Source organism: Bidens hawaiensis, unplaced genomic scaffold, assembly GCF_021521415.1.
Source record: "Bidens hawaiensis isolate Kalapana, Puna unplaced genomic scaffold, B.hawaiensis_p1.1 tig00010811_1, whole genome shotgun sequence".
NCBI classification, from domain to species: domain Eukaryota; kingdom Viridiplantae; phylum Streptophyta; class Magnoliopsida; order Asterales; family Asteraceae; genus Bidens; species Bidens hawaiensis.
This window is the reverse complement of record NW_027491833.1, coordinates 284916-296791: the sequence shown is the minus strand read 5'-3', so window position 1 is coordinate 296791 and position 11876 is coordinate 284916. Positions and strand designations below refer to the sequence as shown.

Below are 11876 nucleotides of genomic sequence, written 5' to 3'. Positions count from 1 at the left end.
TATAACATTGTTAAATATTTTTTTCTTTTAAAATGACTTATTTTTTATATTTTTTCGATGTTTCCATAATAGCATGACTCTTAGAGCACCTCCAATGTCATGTTCAGTTTTAACTCAAAATTCTGAACCGGACAAATACCCATTGAAGGTGATGTTCAGTTTAAAGCATATTCACAAAATTGAATGAAAGCAAATATGATAAGTGGGCCCAATGTAATTGATATTCAATTTTCACTTAAATTTTGAAACCAATTTCAACCCCCACTTTAATTATCTTTCTTTATGTATTAAAAATAAATTTTTTTGTTTGTTTTTACTTTCAACGGTAAAAAGTATTATTTGTTTCTAAGCTCACATACCAACGGTAACCATCTTAATTTTTTTTAAATGCAGTAACCATCTATAAATATTTAAATATTATGAAATACACATAATAAGATACTTATAAAAGCATTTAATTTTTTAAAAGTATTTTAGTTTATAGAAAGAAAATATAAAAGAAGGTGATTATGTGGAATATATGGGTGTTTAAAAGTGGATGTAGTGTTGGAGGAGAAATGAGAGTTTTTGGTGTTTGAAAGTAAATGAGTGAAAATCTGATGTGGTGCGTTTGGTTTCTTTTTACTCATCCACCGTTGTGGATGCTCTTATAGCTGGTCCAAATTCTTATAAAGATCTATATTATCGCTTATTTTAGGTATGTTTGGTATGAGGTAATGAAATGGATAAAGGAATGGTATGTATCATTACAATCTAGTGATTGAAAAAATGATTAAAATTTTAATCATTATATCTATCTCATGAAACAGAGAGAAAGATGATGTTTTCTAACCTTGGGATTCAAGAAATGTAATAACATTAAAGCCTGATTTTGAACGTGGCGAAGACTCATTTGTAGATTTTTAGCTGGTCGTTTCTCCATAAAGTATAAATTAAAATCTTCATTCTTCTCTACTGGACACCACTTTTACCAAGGGTATGGACCCCTCTATTCTAATATAAAATTATAAAATCATATATAAGATTTATAAAAATCAATCTTACTCTTCAGATGTTTGCTCATATTATCCTTTTGTTTAGAACAAGCACGACATACATTCTTTTGATGCTTTCTCAGTAAGCAAATCTTGCATTAAGCTTGAGGACTTCAAGAGTTGTAGCTGTAGGAGTTTTCCCTCCAAGAGTTCTAAATTCTCTTTTGAAAGTGTTTTCTAGAGTACAAAGACCCTTCTATAATAAACAACATTTTCAAAATAACTTATTAAAAAATAATTAAGACATGTCACAGCATAGACACAATGATTTGTGGCATTTTGGGTGGTAAATTGTTGAACCATCTTCCTAAGTGGACCATCTTACTAATAAGATATTGACTATTACTTCTTGCTGCAGCTTCTTACTAATAAGATTTATTGACAGTTACTTCTTGCATACCTTACTATTCTCGGTGGTCTTGGTAGGGATCACTCTTCTATCCAGGTAAAGATCAACACACACAAATAAACACAAGTCTGAGTAAAGTAAAGCATGAACTCATCGAAAGTACACGGCAACACTATGGAGTATGGACCAACAAAGAATTCCACAGTCAAATTCGCTTCACCTTACAAACAATAACTTCTAACACTTTAATTAAAGAAATAGAATTCTAGCGGACCGCCATATGATTGTTGATTATTTCTACCAGTAAACTCCAATACAAAAACTGCCGTATTTTGTTAAAAATGAAACCAAATCATAGGAAACAAAGATCTCTACTTCTTTACCTCCTCATACTCTGCTTCCGGGGCTTGTTCACCACCATCTTGCGATCCTCCTGCAGATCCCGACCCAGAACCGCCTTGCATATGCTGTCCAATCTTTGATTGTGCCTTATTTGCAGCATCAATCTTAGCCTGAATCTCAGCAGCATCCTCACCGGTAGAAGCTTTCCTCAAATCAGAAACCGCACCCTCGATTTCTGCCACCACTTCACTAGGAAGCTTATCTCTATACTCGTTCAGACTCTTCTCAACACTGTAAATAGTGGTGTCAGCATTGTTCTTGGCATCAATCAACGCCTTCCTTTCAGCATCCTTTTGTGCATGAAGCTCTGCGTCCTTAACCATCTTCTCAATATCAGCATCTGACAGACCTCCCGAGGACCTAATTGTAATTTGCTGTTCTTTTCCGGTCGCCTTATCTTTAGCTGAAACGGTCACAATCCCGTTTGCATCGATATCAAATGTCACCTCAATTTGAGGCATGCCTCTTGGAGCAGGAGGAATACCCATGAGGTCAAACTCTCCCAACAGTTTATTATCAGATGCCATTTCTCGTTCTCCTTGAAGAACTTTAATCCCCACTTGAGTCTGGTTGTCGGCTGCTGTTGAAAACGTCTACAAACAAAAACACAATTTAACAATGTCAAAACAACTGATTGATGTATATCAAACATCACTAGTGACGCATTTAGACTCACCTGACTTTTCTTGGTTGGGATTGTGGTGTTCCTGGTAATGAGTTTGGTGAAGATGCCACCGAGTGTTTCAATACCGAGTGATAAAGGTGTGACATCAAGTAAAAGAAGTTCTTTAACATCACCACGAAGAATGCCACCTTGAATAGCTGCTCCCATCGCAACTGCCTCATCGGGGTTCACTCCTTTGCTTGGTGTCTTCCCGAAGATTTCTGTAACAACTTCCTGAACTTTGGGGACACGTGTCATCCCACCAACAAGGAGAACTTCATCGACCTCCTTGGTTGTTACACCTGCATCCTTCACACAGTTTTTGCATGGACTCTTGGTTCTCTCAATCAGGTGGCTTACTAGAGCCTCAAACTTTGACCTTGTGAGAGTGATGTTCAAATGCTTGGCACCAGATGTATCAGCTGTGATGAATGGCAAGTTAATGTCGGTTTGGGTTGTAGATGAGAGTTCAATTTTAGCCTTCTCAGCAGCTTCCCTAAGTCTCTGAAGGGCAAGTCTGTCTTTTGTCAAGTCTATCCCCTCTGTTTTCTTGAACTCACCAACCAAGAAATCCAACAAGGCATTATCAAAGTCTTCTCCTCCAAGAAACGTGTCACCATTTGTCGCTTTCACCTGTATAAACAAAACCAATTAGTGTATAGAATATATGAGATATCAACTTGACAGAGAAATGAAAACACTGGATACCTCAAAGACACCATTTGATATCTCCAAGATTGAAACATCAAAAGTCCCACCACCAAGATCGAAAACAGCAATGAGACCTTCTTTGTTATTCAATCCATAAGAAAGTGCAGCAGCGGTTGGCTCGTTGATAATTCTTTGCACATCTAAACCAGCAATTTTCCCAGCATCTTTAGTGGCTTGTCTTTGTGCATCATTAAAGTAAGCTGGTACCGTAATAACAGCTTTATTAATGGTCTTTCCAAGATATGCTTCAGCAGTTTCTTTCATTTTTGTAAGAACAAAAGCACCAATCTGGCTGGGAGAATACTTCTGTCCATTGGCCTCAACCCAAGCATCTCCATTTGGAGCCTTGACAATCTTATATGGAACCATTACCATTTCTTTTTGTGTCTGGGGGTCATCATATCGCCTTCCGATCAAACGTTTTGTCCCAAACACAGTGTTTGTTGGGTTGGTAACCGCTTGACGTTTGGCAGGAGTGCCCACAATTAACTCTCCTTTCTGGTTAAAAGCCACAACTGATGGAGTTGTACGTGCTCCTTCAGCGTTTTCAATAACTTTTGCAGTCTGGGTAGAAATCATCAACAATTGCACGTTAATAAATATTCAGAAAATAAATATAAAAGTCCTTCAAACATATTAGATATAGGTGTTACCTTTCCCTCCATGACTGCAACACATGAGTTTGTAGTACCCAAATCAATCCCAATAACTTCATTTCCAAGAGGTCTTGAACTGTATCAAAAATCGTGTAATAGTTACAATTAAAGAAGATAAAATCATAATCTGCTGAATAGTAGACGTGTGGTACCAGAAGGGCCTGGCAATTACGCCAAATTTGTGACTCAAATGTGACCCATTCAATGATGAATTAGCTCCATTCAACTGCATGAAGATTCAATTGTTACATTCAAAAGTAGTTTTCAGAGAGTTATTAAAGTATGAACGGCCTAACACACGACAATAGCAGGTGAGAATTATTGAAGATCATTTTATTCATTGATATACTCATACACATGTCCTGCTTCATACAAATTGTATCACTTGTATGAGTGAAAATTAAAGAAGCCAAGTATGATATAAACCTTGTTTCTCCAAGTTTATCGAAACATTCATCCACATAGCACGCATAAATTAAACGATAATGTCACATAGTCAATGACGGTTTAGCTCAACTTAACTGCAAGAAGATTCATGTTGCTGCACTCAAACATAGTTTTATTAACAAGCCACAAATAGTCTAACACAAGCAATAACAGGTGAAATACTACTGAAGATCACTTCATTCGCTGATACAAACGCCCTGCTCCATTCGATTGTTTGACTGAAAACTAAAAAACTTAAGAGTAATAAACACTGAGTTTATCAAATCATTCATCCACAAAACCAGCATACAATAAACAGTCAATGTTACATGGTCAATCAATGATAATTTAGCTCCACTTAAACTGTATTATGTAATTCACACAGTTACATTCAAATATTCAATACTAGAACAGTCTAACACAGAACAATAACAGGTGACATATTACTGAAGATCATTTCAACTACTAATAAACATGTCATGCTAAATACAATTGCACGGATGAAAACTAAAAAAAGATAAGCGTAATAAACACCTCATTTTCACAGAGTTTATCAAATCATACATCCACTAAACCGGCATAAAATAAGCATTCAATGATACACAGTCAATCAATAATGATTTAGCTCCGCTTAACTGTACTATAAATCATACTGTTACATTCAAAACTAATTATCCAGAGATCTATTAAAGCACTACCGGTCTTAACTCTTAACAATAACAAGTTAGATATTACTGAAATCATCTCAATCACAATATACATGTCCTGCTCCATACTATACGAATGAAAACTAAAGAAGCTAAGCTTAATAAACACCTTGTTTTCACCGAGCTTATCAAATCATTCATCCACAAAAGCGGCATAACATAAACAGTCAATCAATAATGATTTAGCTCCACTTAACTGTATTATAATAATTTATACTGTCACATTGAAAACTAATTATCCAGAGATCTATTAAATCACTAACAGTCTAACACATAACAATAACAAGCGAATATTATTATTGAAGATCAATTCAATAACCGATAAGCATATCCTGCTAAGCGTCATAAACACCTCGTTTTCACCGTATTAATAGATCATTGATCCACAAACAAACATGAAATCAGCATATTAAAACTGATAAAAGTGTAAATAAGATTCATACGGATTTGAAGGCGGAAAGAGAAGCGGATGAGATGTCACGTCGGCGAAGAGATCTCAGCAACGCCGCAGTAGCCATGACGGTTGAGAGTGTATGAATCTGTTAGGGTTTAGGGTTTTTGAACGGAAATAAAAATAAATAAACAAAATGAATTGGTCACGGAACTTAACTTGTGTTGTGTGGTCAGATATTGGGCTACTTGGAGGACGGACGGGTTATTATTAATTTATTATTATTATTATGACCATTCCACTAATATAAGTTGAATGTGTTAGGTTTTTTGAAGCTTCTAGTTGCCCCTACTACCTCCTTTACATTTTAATTATATTAGTAGTAATTTCACTATGCATTTCTTTACAGAAAACAAAATTTTATATAACTTAGTTTGTAATTTTAAAGTTGAATTTTTGTTACTATAGTTCTTATATGAACCATGTAGGTGATACAGGCCTATTCCAGACGTGTTACCACCAGACCCACTCGATTTTTTAGTTAACAGAATAGAGTCGAAGAATAATATGTAAAGTAAATTCTATCCATGATATACATGCAAATATGCAATCATGCGTGAAAGATGGCTATTGATTGGAGCAAAATTGATAGTTACTTATATTTAAAATATATATGATCCACCTTGAAAGTTAGTTATTTTTCCTATTTACTTTTAAGCGTAGGTTGCATTTCCGTATTTGCATTTGCTTTAAATTCTCATGGTTTTATAATAAAATGGAGAAAGCATTTTTTCTCATCCTGTTTTCCTCCTTCGTATTATCTCTTTTGAGATTGGTTCATCTTGAATAAAACCGTCACAAGTTCACTTCTAAATTTTTTTACTTTTTTCTTAAATCAGAATAATGTCATAAAAGTTGAAGATGTTAATCTTGATTAAAAGGAGATAAAATTTGTTTTTGTTTATTTAGTTATATTTATCGTCAAGATAAGTCTAAATTTAGTTGTTTATTTATTTTAGGCTGTTTGAGTTTATCGGGTAATTTTTTGCTTAGTTTTTGTTTGAGTTAATAATATTTATGTTGCTCGATCGAATTTTCCAACACCATTTAGGAATTTATATTTTACAAATGACTTTAAACAATTTGAAAATGGTTAGAAGTTTTAAATGCTTGCGGCATCAAGTTTGGGTATAGACGAGTCCTTAATGCTTACAATGTTACTCGATATTTCGTAACTCTTGCTACCTAAAATCTTGATTTTGTGATGGATGCGATCAATATATGATCATCTAAGATTATCTTTCCAATATGCGGAAAGTGTTATTCTACAAAATGTTGAATTCTCTTTAATGGTGGTATTATATTCACAACAAAGAACCACGAATATACATGTACAAAAGTACAAACAAAATCACATGATTAGATATTAAATATGCACAAATTGTCCCAACTAACTTTAATTTTCTTCGATCTTGAGACCACCCATAGAAAGCTTAGTATCTTTATGTTCTCCATAACTTGTGCCAGACTAGTATTCGGGCAGATTCTTGTTAGTTTCTTAGGGATGATTTTGATGTTTAGTTTGTCTTGTTTGTTCGTTTGGTTTTGTCTTGGGATCTTTTGCTAGTTTCCCCGCTAGCCTCTTTATAAAATTTGTAGTTCAGAAAAAAAATGTACTAAGAAGTCTTAAATGTCAAAGATGCCTTGTTATGGTATAAATCAAAGATGTAAAGGAAAGTGAAAAGAGCTAAGAGATGAAAATGACTAGTACATCTCATACAAGTTCATTTTGACCCATTATCCAATCCATTACATATTTAACACACTAACTATTGGAAAAACTCGATTTGTTGCACAACTCTTCTAATTCCATTTTGACCAATTAGAATTGAATACACTTGTTAATAAAAAGAACTTAATTTGTTGTGTAACTCATCTCAGTCCTAACAGTTTGGACTAGTCCATTTCGACCCGTTACCCGACCCATGGTTATCAAGCTCTTTGATTGATGTAAAACCGGGAAGTGAAGTTGCAATTAGTAAATCCAAAACAGAGTTTGCTTAAGTTTTTCACAAAATATTATTGCATACCAACAGAATTTGTAGCAACAAATGAAACCGAATGACTTTAAAGTCAAGTTTAGATACAAAGGACTTATCATTCCTCACAAAATCAATCTGATAAAGGGCTACAAAACTTTTGTAGCAACACAATCAAACAAATGACTACATAAAAAATCGTTCTAAGCTAACATAGAAATAATCATGAAACTCAATGAATGATTGACAAAACAAAAACATTAGACATAACCACCAGCACCTTAAGCAACTATCTTTGAGCAAGTTCTCGGCAAATGTGAGGTGTGAAAGTTTGGTTCTTTAGCAATAGTCACCGGTTGTTTTCCCCTTGACGTGGATCTTGCAGCAGAAACAGCTCTACTTTTGTTTGCCCCCACCGTAACATCACTTAGTAATTTAGAAGATTTCTCCTTTATTACACCGAGTTGCTGACCTGGCATCCTGCATATTCAATCAAGTAATAACTTGCTTTAGTTTTCTTGTTAATTCAAGAAACCAATTAACCATATTGATACCAAACTAGCTTACCTTTGAGATCTTGTCTTTAAGCTGGTCATGGGTCTTTGCTGTGTTGATTCCGGGCGCTTTCGTGCAGTATCATTCGAAAAGTTTTCGTTTTCCTGGAAACATAAATGGTAACATATGAGCAAAAGTTGTATAACATCAGGATTTGTTTATATGCAATAAATACTTACTGGGACTCGATATGTTCTCTTTATTGCGCTTGTATCTTTTGCAACCTCCTTCTTAGGAGCAGGAAGATGAAGCTTTTTCTCTAGATTAGCTTCTTTAAGAATCCCTCTTTCCTACAAACAAACCAATAACTTATTTATTATATATGTTTGTGAAAGTCAAAATATCGTGAAATATATACTGCAATTACGGCTTCTTACATCAGTTCTTAGCCTAAAAGGCTTGATGCTTGTAGGCTTCGGTTTTTTGCATTTCATAACACCAGGACCCGCAGTTTGAACAACCTTGTTCTTTTTATGTATCTCCTTATTGAGCATCTTATCGCCCAATGGCTGGTTAGATCTGTGTGCATATAGGTGTTATAAGCAAGAAATTAAAACACATGACATATTGACATGCAATATCAAATTTTAATATCAACCAACATCATACCTGTTATTATCTTGAGGATTTAAAGCATTTTCTTTACCATCATCTATCTGCTCATTTTCAAATCCAACATTCACTTCATTTGAATGATCTTCGGTAACCATATTCTCTTTATCTTCTATATTTGACAAACCTTTGATTTCAGCTCCCAAAGCATGTGCATTTGAAGCTTCAGAAGTTTCATGGGGAATCAAAGCCTTTTCTTCCACTTCATTTGAATGATTTTCAGTGCTCACCATGTTTTCTTTATCTTCTATGTTCGGCATATCTTTGATTTTTGAATGATCTTCAGCACTCACCATATTTTCTTTATCTTCTATATTCGACAAATCTTTTGTTTCTGCTCTCAAAGCATGTGAATTTGAAACGTCAGAAGTTTCATGGGGAACTAAAGCTTTTTCTTCCACTTCATTTGAATGATCTTCAGCACATACAATGTTCTCTTTGTCTTCTATACTTGACAAATCATCAAATTCAGCTTTCAAAGCATTTGAATTTGAAGTGACAGAAGTTTCATGAGGATTCATATCTTCTTTCTTGCTAACTTCAGATGTGAAACCATCACTCGGTTTCACATCAACCACTTGCTCATGCACAGATTGACATTTTTCAGTTAAAGTCTTCTTGTTCTCAGTCTTTGTAGACTTTGCAGATGCCAAATCCTTTGACATTTTCTCACTCCTGCAAATCTTTACTTGTTTTCTTGATGAATCTTCGGTTTCTGGTTTCTCGGGCTTGCTAACACTACCCTTTACTGTCTTCTTTTGACTTGCTAATCCAAGCCTCTTCATCCCTTCACAAATCTTTGTTAAAGGAGTATGCAATTCAACAGACTTTTTAAGAACTATGGCCTTCTTTGGAGAGCGAAAAACAAGAGCCTTTGCAACTGATCGACTTTTAACGGCATCAATAGTGGTTGTTTTTGGATTTTGAACACTTCTAAACGAGTTGGGATTCGGTTGACACATTTTGTTCCTTGGTGTTGTCATATATTTGGCAGCCACTTGCCTCGTTTTCGCCACTGGTGTAGAACCAACTTTTGAACATGGTCCAGTTTTGCTTTGTGGGTCCCCATTCTTGTGAGAAGTCAAAGAAGAAGCAATGTTAAACCTTGGTATCCTGGGCTTGGATGGCTTTGCAGGAGCTGAAAGTGGACATTTTATACTAAAGCACAAGAACATGAAGTGTTAGCAACTTGGTATCTGATTAAGGTTTTTCTGTTACTAAGAAGATAATTACTGTCATAAAGTATGTACCTGGAGTGTTCCCTGCATAATGTTCTTCTAAGCTTGATATTGGGACTTCTTGCTGCCATAACCTATTGGACATTCATAAGTACATTAACAAGTTATACTTACATTTGAATGTTTGAACATATTGTTATTGTAATAGAAGAACAAATACTCACTCTAAGAACAAAGTTTTTAGAGATCTCTTCAGGGTTGATCCCCTCCTCATGCTTTCGGTCACACCCTGAGCGCAATTTTGATCATGTTAACAAAATGTAAAAGACTCTAATCAGGATAATTAGGGTTGCAAATGAGCCAAGCCGGCTCGTGAGCTACTCGAGATCGGCTCGTTAAAAGCTCGAATTGATCCGAGCGAACTCGATCCCAAGCTTGAGCCTTAAAAAAAGTTTGTTTAATAAACGAGCATGAGCCCGAGCTTCACATATCGAGCTTGAGCCAGCTCGCAAGCCTAAACAAGCCTATAATTTATATAATCTTTATTTAATGTGTTAAATATATATTTATATAATTAATATTAATTAATATATTTATATAATTTGTATTATGTATAAAATTATGATAAAAATAACTAAATAATATACATTATGTTTCATAACAAAGCAATAATTAAAAAGTAATTAAAAATGTTTATAATTAAATTAAAAAATAATTAAATATATAATATGGTTTAAAAATAATATATATATTAAGTTTATGAATTAATTAAAAATGTATATAAAAAATATATATATCATGTTTTATGTAAAAACTATAATTAAAAAATAATATAAAATGTTTATGAATAATTTAATAAATACTAAACGAGAAACAAGTCGAGCCCGAGCCAAGCTTGAGCTTGAAAAAACGTCTCACGCGCCAAGCCCGAGCTTTTAAAAAAAGGACCTTGAGCTCTTGAAAGTTAAAACGAGCCGAGCTCTAGCCTAGTTGAGCTCGGGGGCTCATTTTCACCCCATGATAATATCAATTTATAAACAAAATTAGCAACCAAATCTTCAACCATCTAGATCAGGGACAAGGTTTCTGTTCTTGCCCTAATTTTTTCTAAAATTTCACTTTACTATGAAAAAAGCATCAATTCACCATTGATTAATAACTTTGAATTAACAAGTAACAACTACAATACATCCTAATGTAAAGTATCCAAAGTCATCATAGCTTAAATTCTAACAACAATATGAACTGAGAATTTTGAATCACATACCAACCCTAGAGCAGAACCAGTACCGATCATCGGTGCGAACGGTGTAGGGTTTCGTAAAATCGACAAACTTTGGAGCTTCAATCCTCTCATAAAACTCCTCATCATTATCATCCTCAACCCTAACTTCTTCTCGATTAGTCTCAGTTTCCTCTACCGAGCTGCGGTCCATCGGTTCGGGCACCGGCTGAATCGTCTGGTCCTCCATTATTCAGACACAATTGAGATCCAGAGAATGAGAGATAAAAGTAGCCGTTGGATGATTGTTGTGTGTTGTGTTGTGTGTGAGATCTGATGGATTATTTGAACTTGATGACTACTTGTAAGTAACTAGCCGTTGGGATTCGTTGCATATGGTAATTGGTTCGGCCCGGTTAGGTTCTTAAACCGGGCTTCTAAGCCCATTGGGTTTTTAGGTCATATGCAAAGACAAACTGATGTTCAAAAAAACAGGTCACCGAACCGGTTTGACAAAAAAAAACTGGTTGCAAAACTGACCCAACCTGACGGTTTGTCACCGGTTCCCCTTCTGAAACTACCAACCGGTTTTAAAACCCGACCGCTTTGTTTTTAATCCGGTTTCTAAACCGAACCGAATCGGATTAGACCAGTTTGAACTTTCATGCTCCTAACCCGGTTTCTAAACCGAACCGGTTTTGGTCAAACCAGTTTTGACCATGGTTTGACCAAACCTTTTCGGTTGACAAAAAAACCGGTTTTGTGCACCTCTAACAATAGGGAGGTTTATTTTCTTCTAAAGTTTAGTATTTGGTTTTCGAATCAAATTTTATTATACAGCAACTAAAGCGACCCAGGTAATCACATTCAAACTTGAATTGTATAACTTTTACTTTATAAAAAAATACATATATTTTTATTTCTCGAGCA

The 11876-nt window shown here is 34.8% G+C and overlaps 2 protein-coding genes across 2 annotated transcripts; both read right to left on the bottom strand.

Moving 5' to 3' along the window:
* Positions 1-1598: 1598 nt before the first annotated feature.
* On the bottom strand, positions 1599-5583 carry LOC143536520 (heat shock 70 kDa protein, mitochondrial-like). Its single transcript, XM_077030492.1, has 6 exons — positions 5393-5583; positions 3969-4042; positions 3814-3892; positions 3158-3724; positions 2462-3082; positions 1599-2378 (listed from the first exon to the last, which is right to left on the bottom strand). Exons 1-6 carry the CDS (start codon positions 5465-5467, stop codon positions 1755-1757), a joined length of 2040 nt encoding a protein of 679 aa, XP_076886607.1. The 5' UTR covers positions 5468-5583; the 3' UTR covers positions 1599-1754.
* A 1902-nt stretch (positions 5584-7485) lies between these two features.
* LOC143536501 (uncharacterized) lies at positions 7486-11302 on the bottom strand. Its single transcript, XM_077030478.1, has 8 exons — positions 10992-11302; positions 9949-10013; positions 9797-9858; positions 8544-9704; positions 8312-8453; positions 8114-8224; positions 7947-8038; positions 7486-7859 (listed from the first exon to the last, which is right to left on the bottom strand). Exons 1-8 carry the CDS (start codon positions 11194-11196, stop codon positions 7661-7663), a joined length of 2037 nt encoding a protein of 678 aa, XP_076886593.1. The 5' UTR covers positions 11197-11302; the 3' UTR covers positions 7486-7660.
* Between the last annotated feature and the right edge of the window lie 574 nt (positions 11303-11876).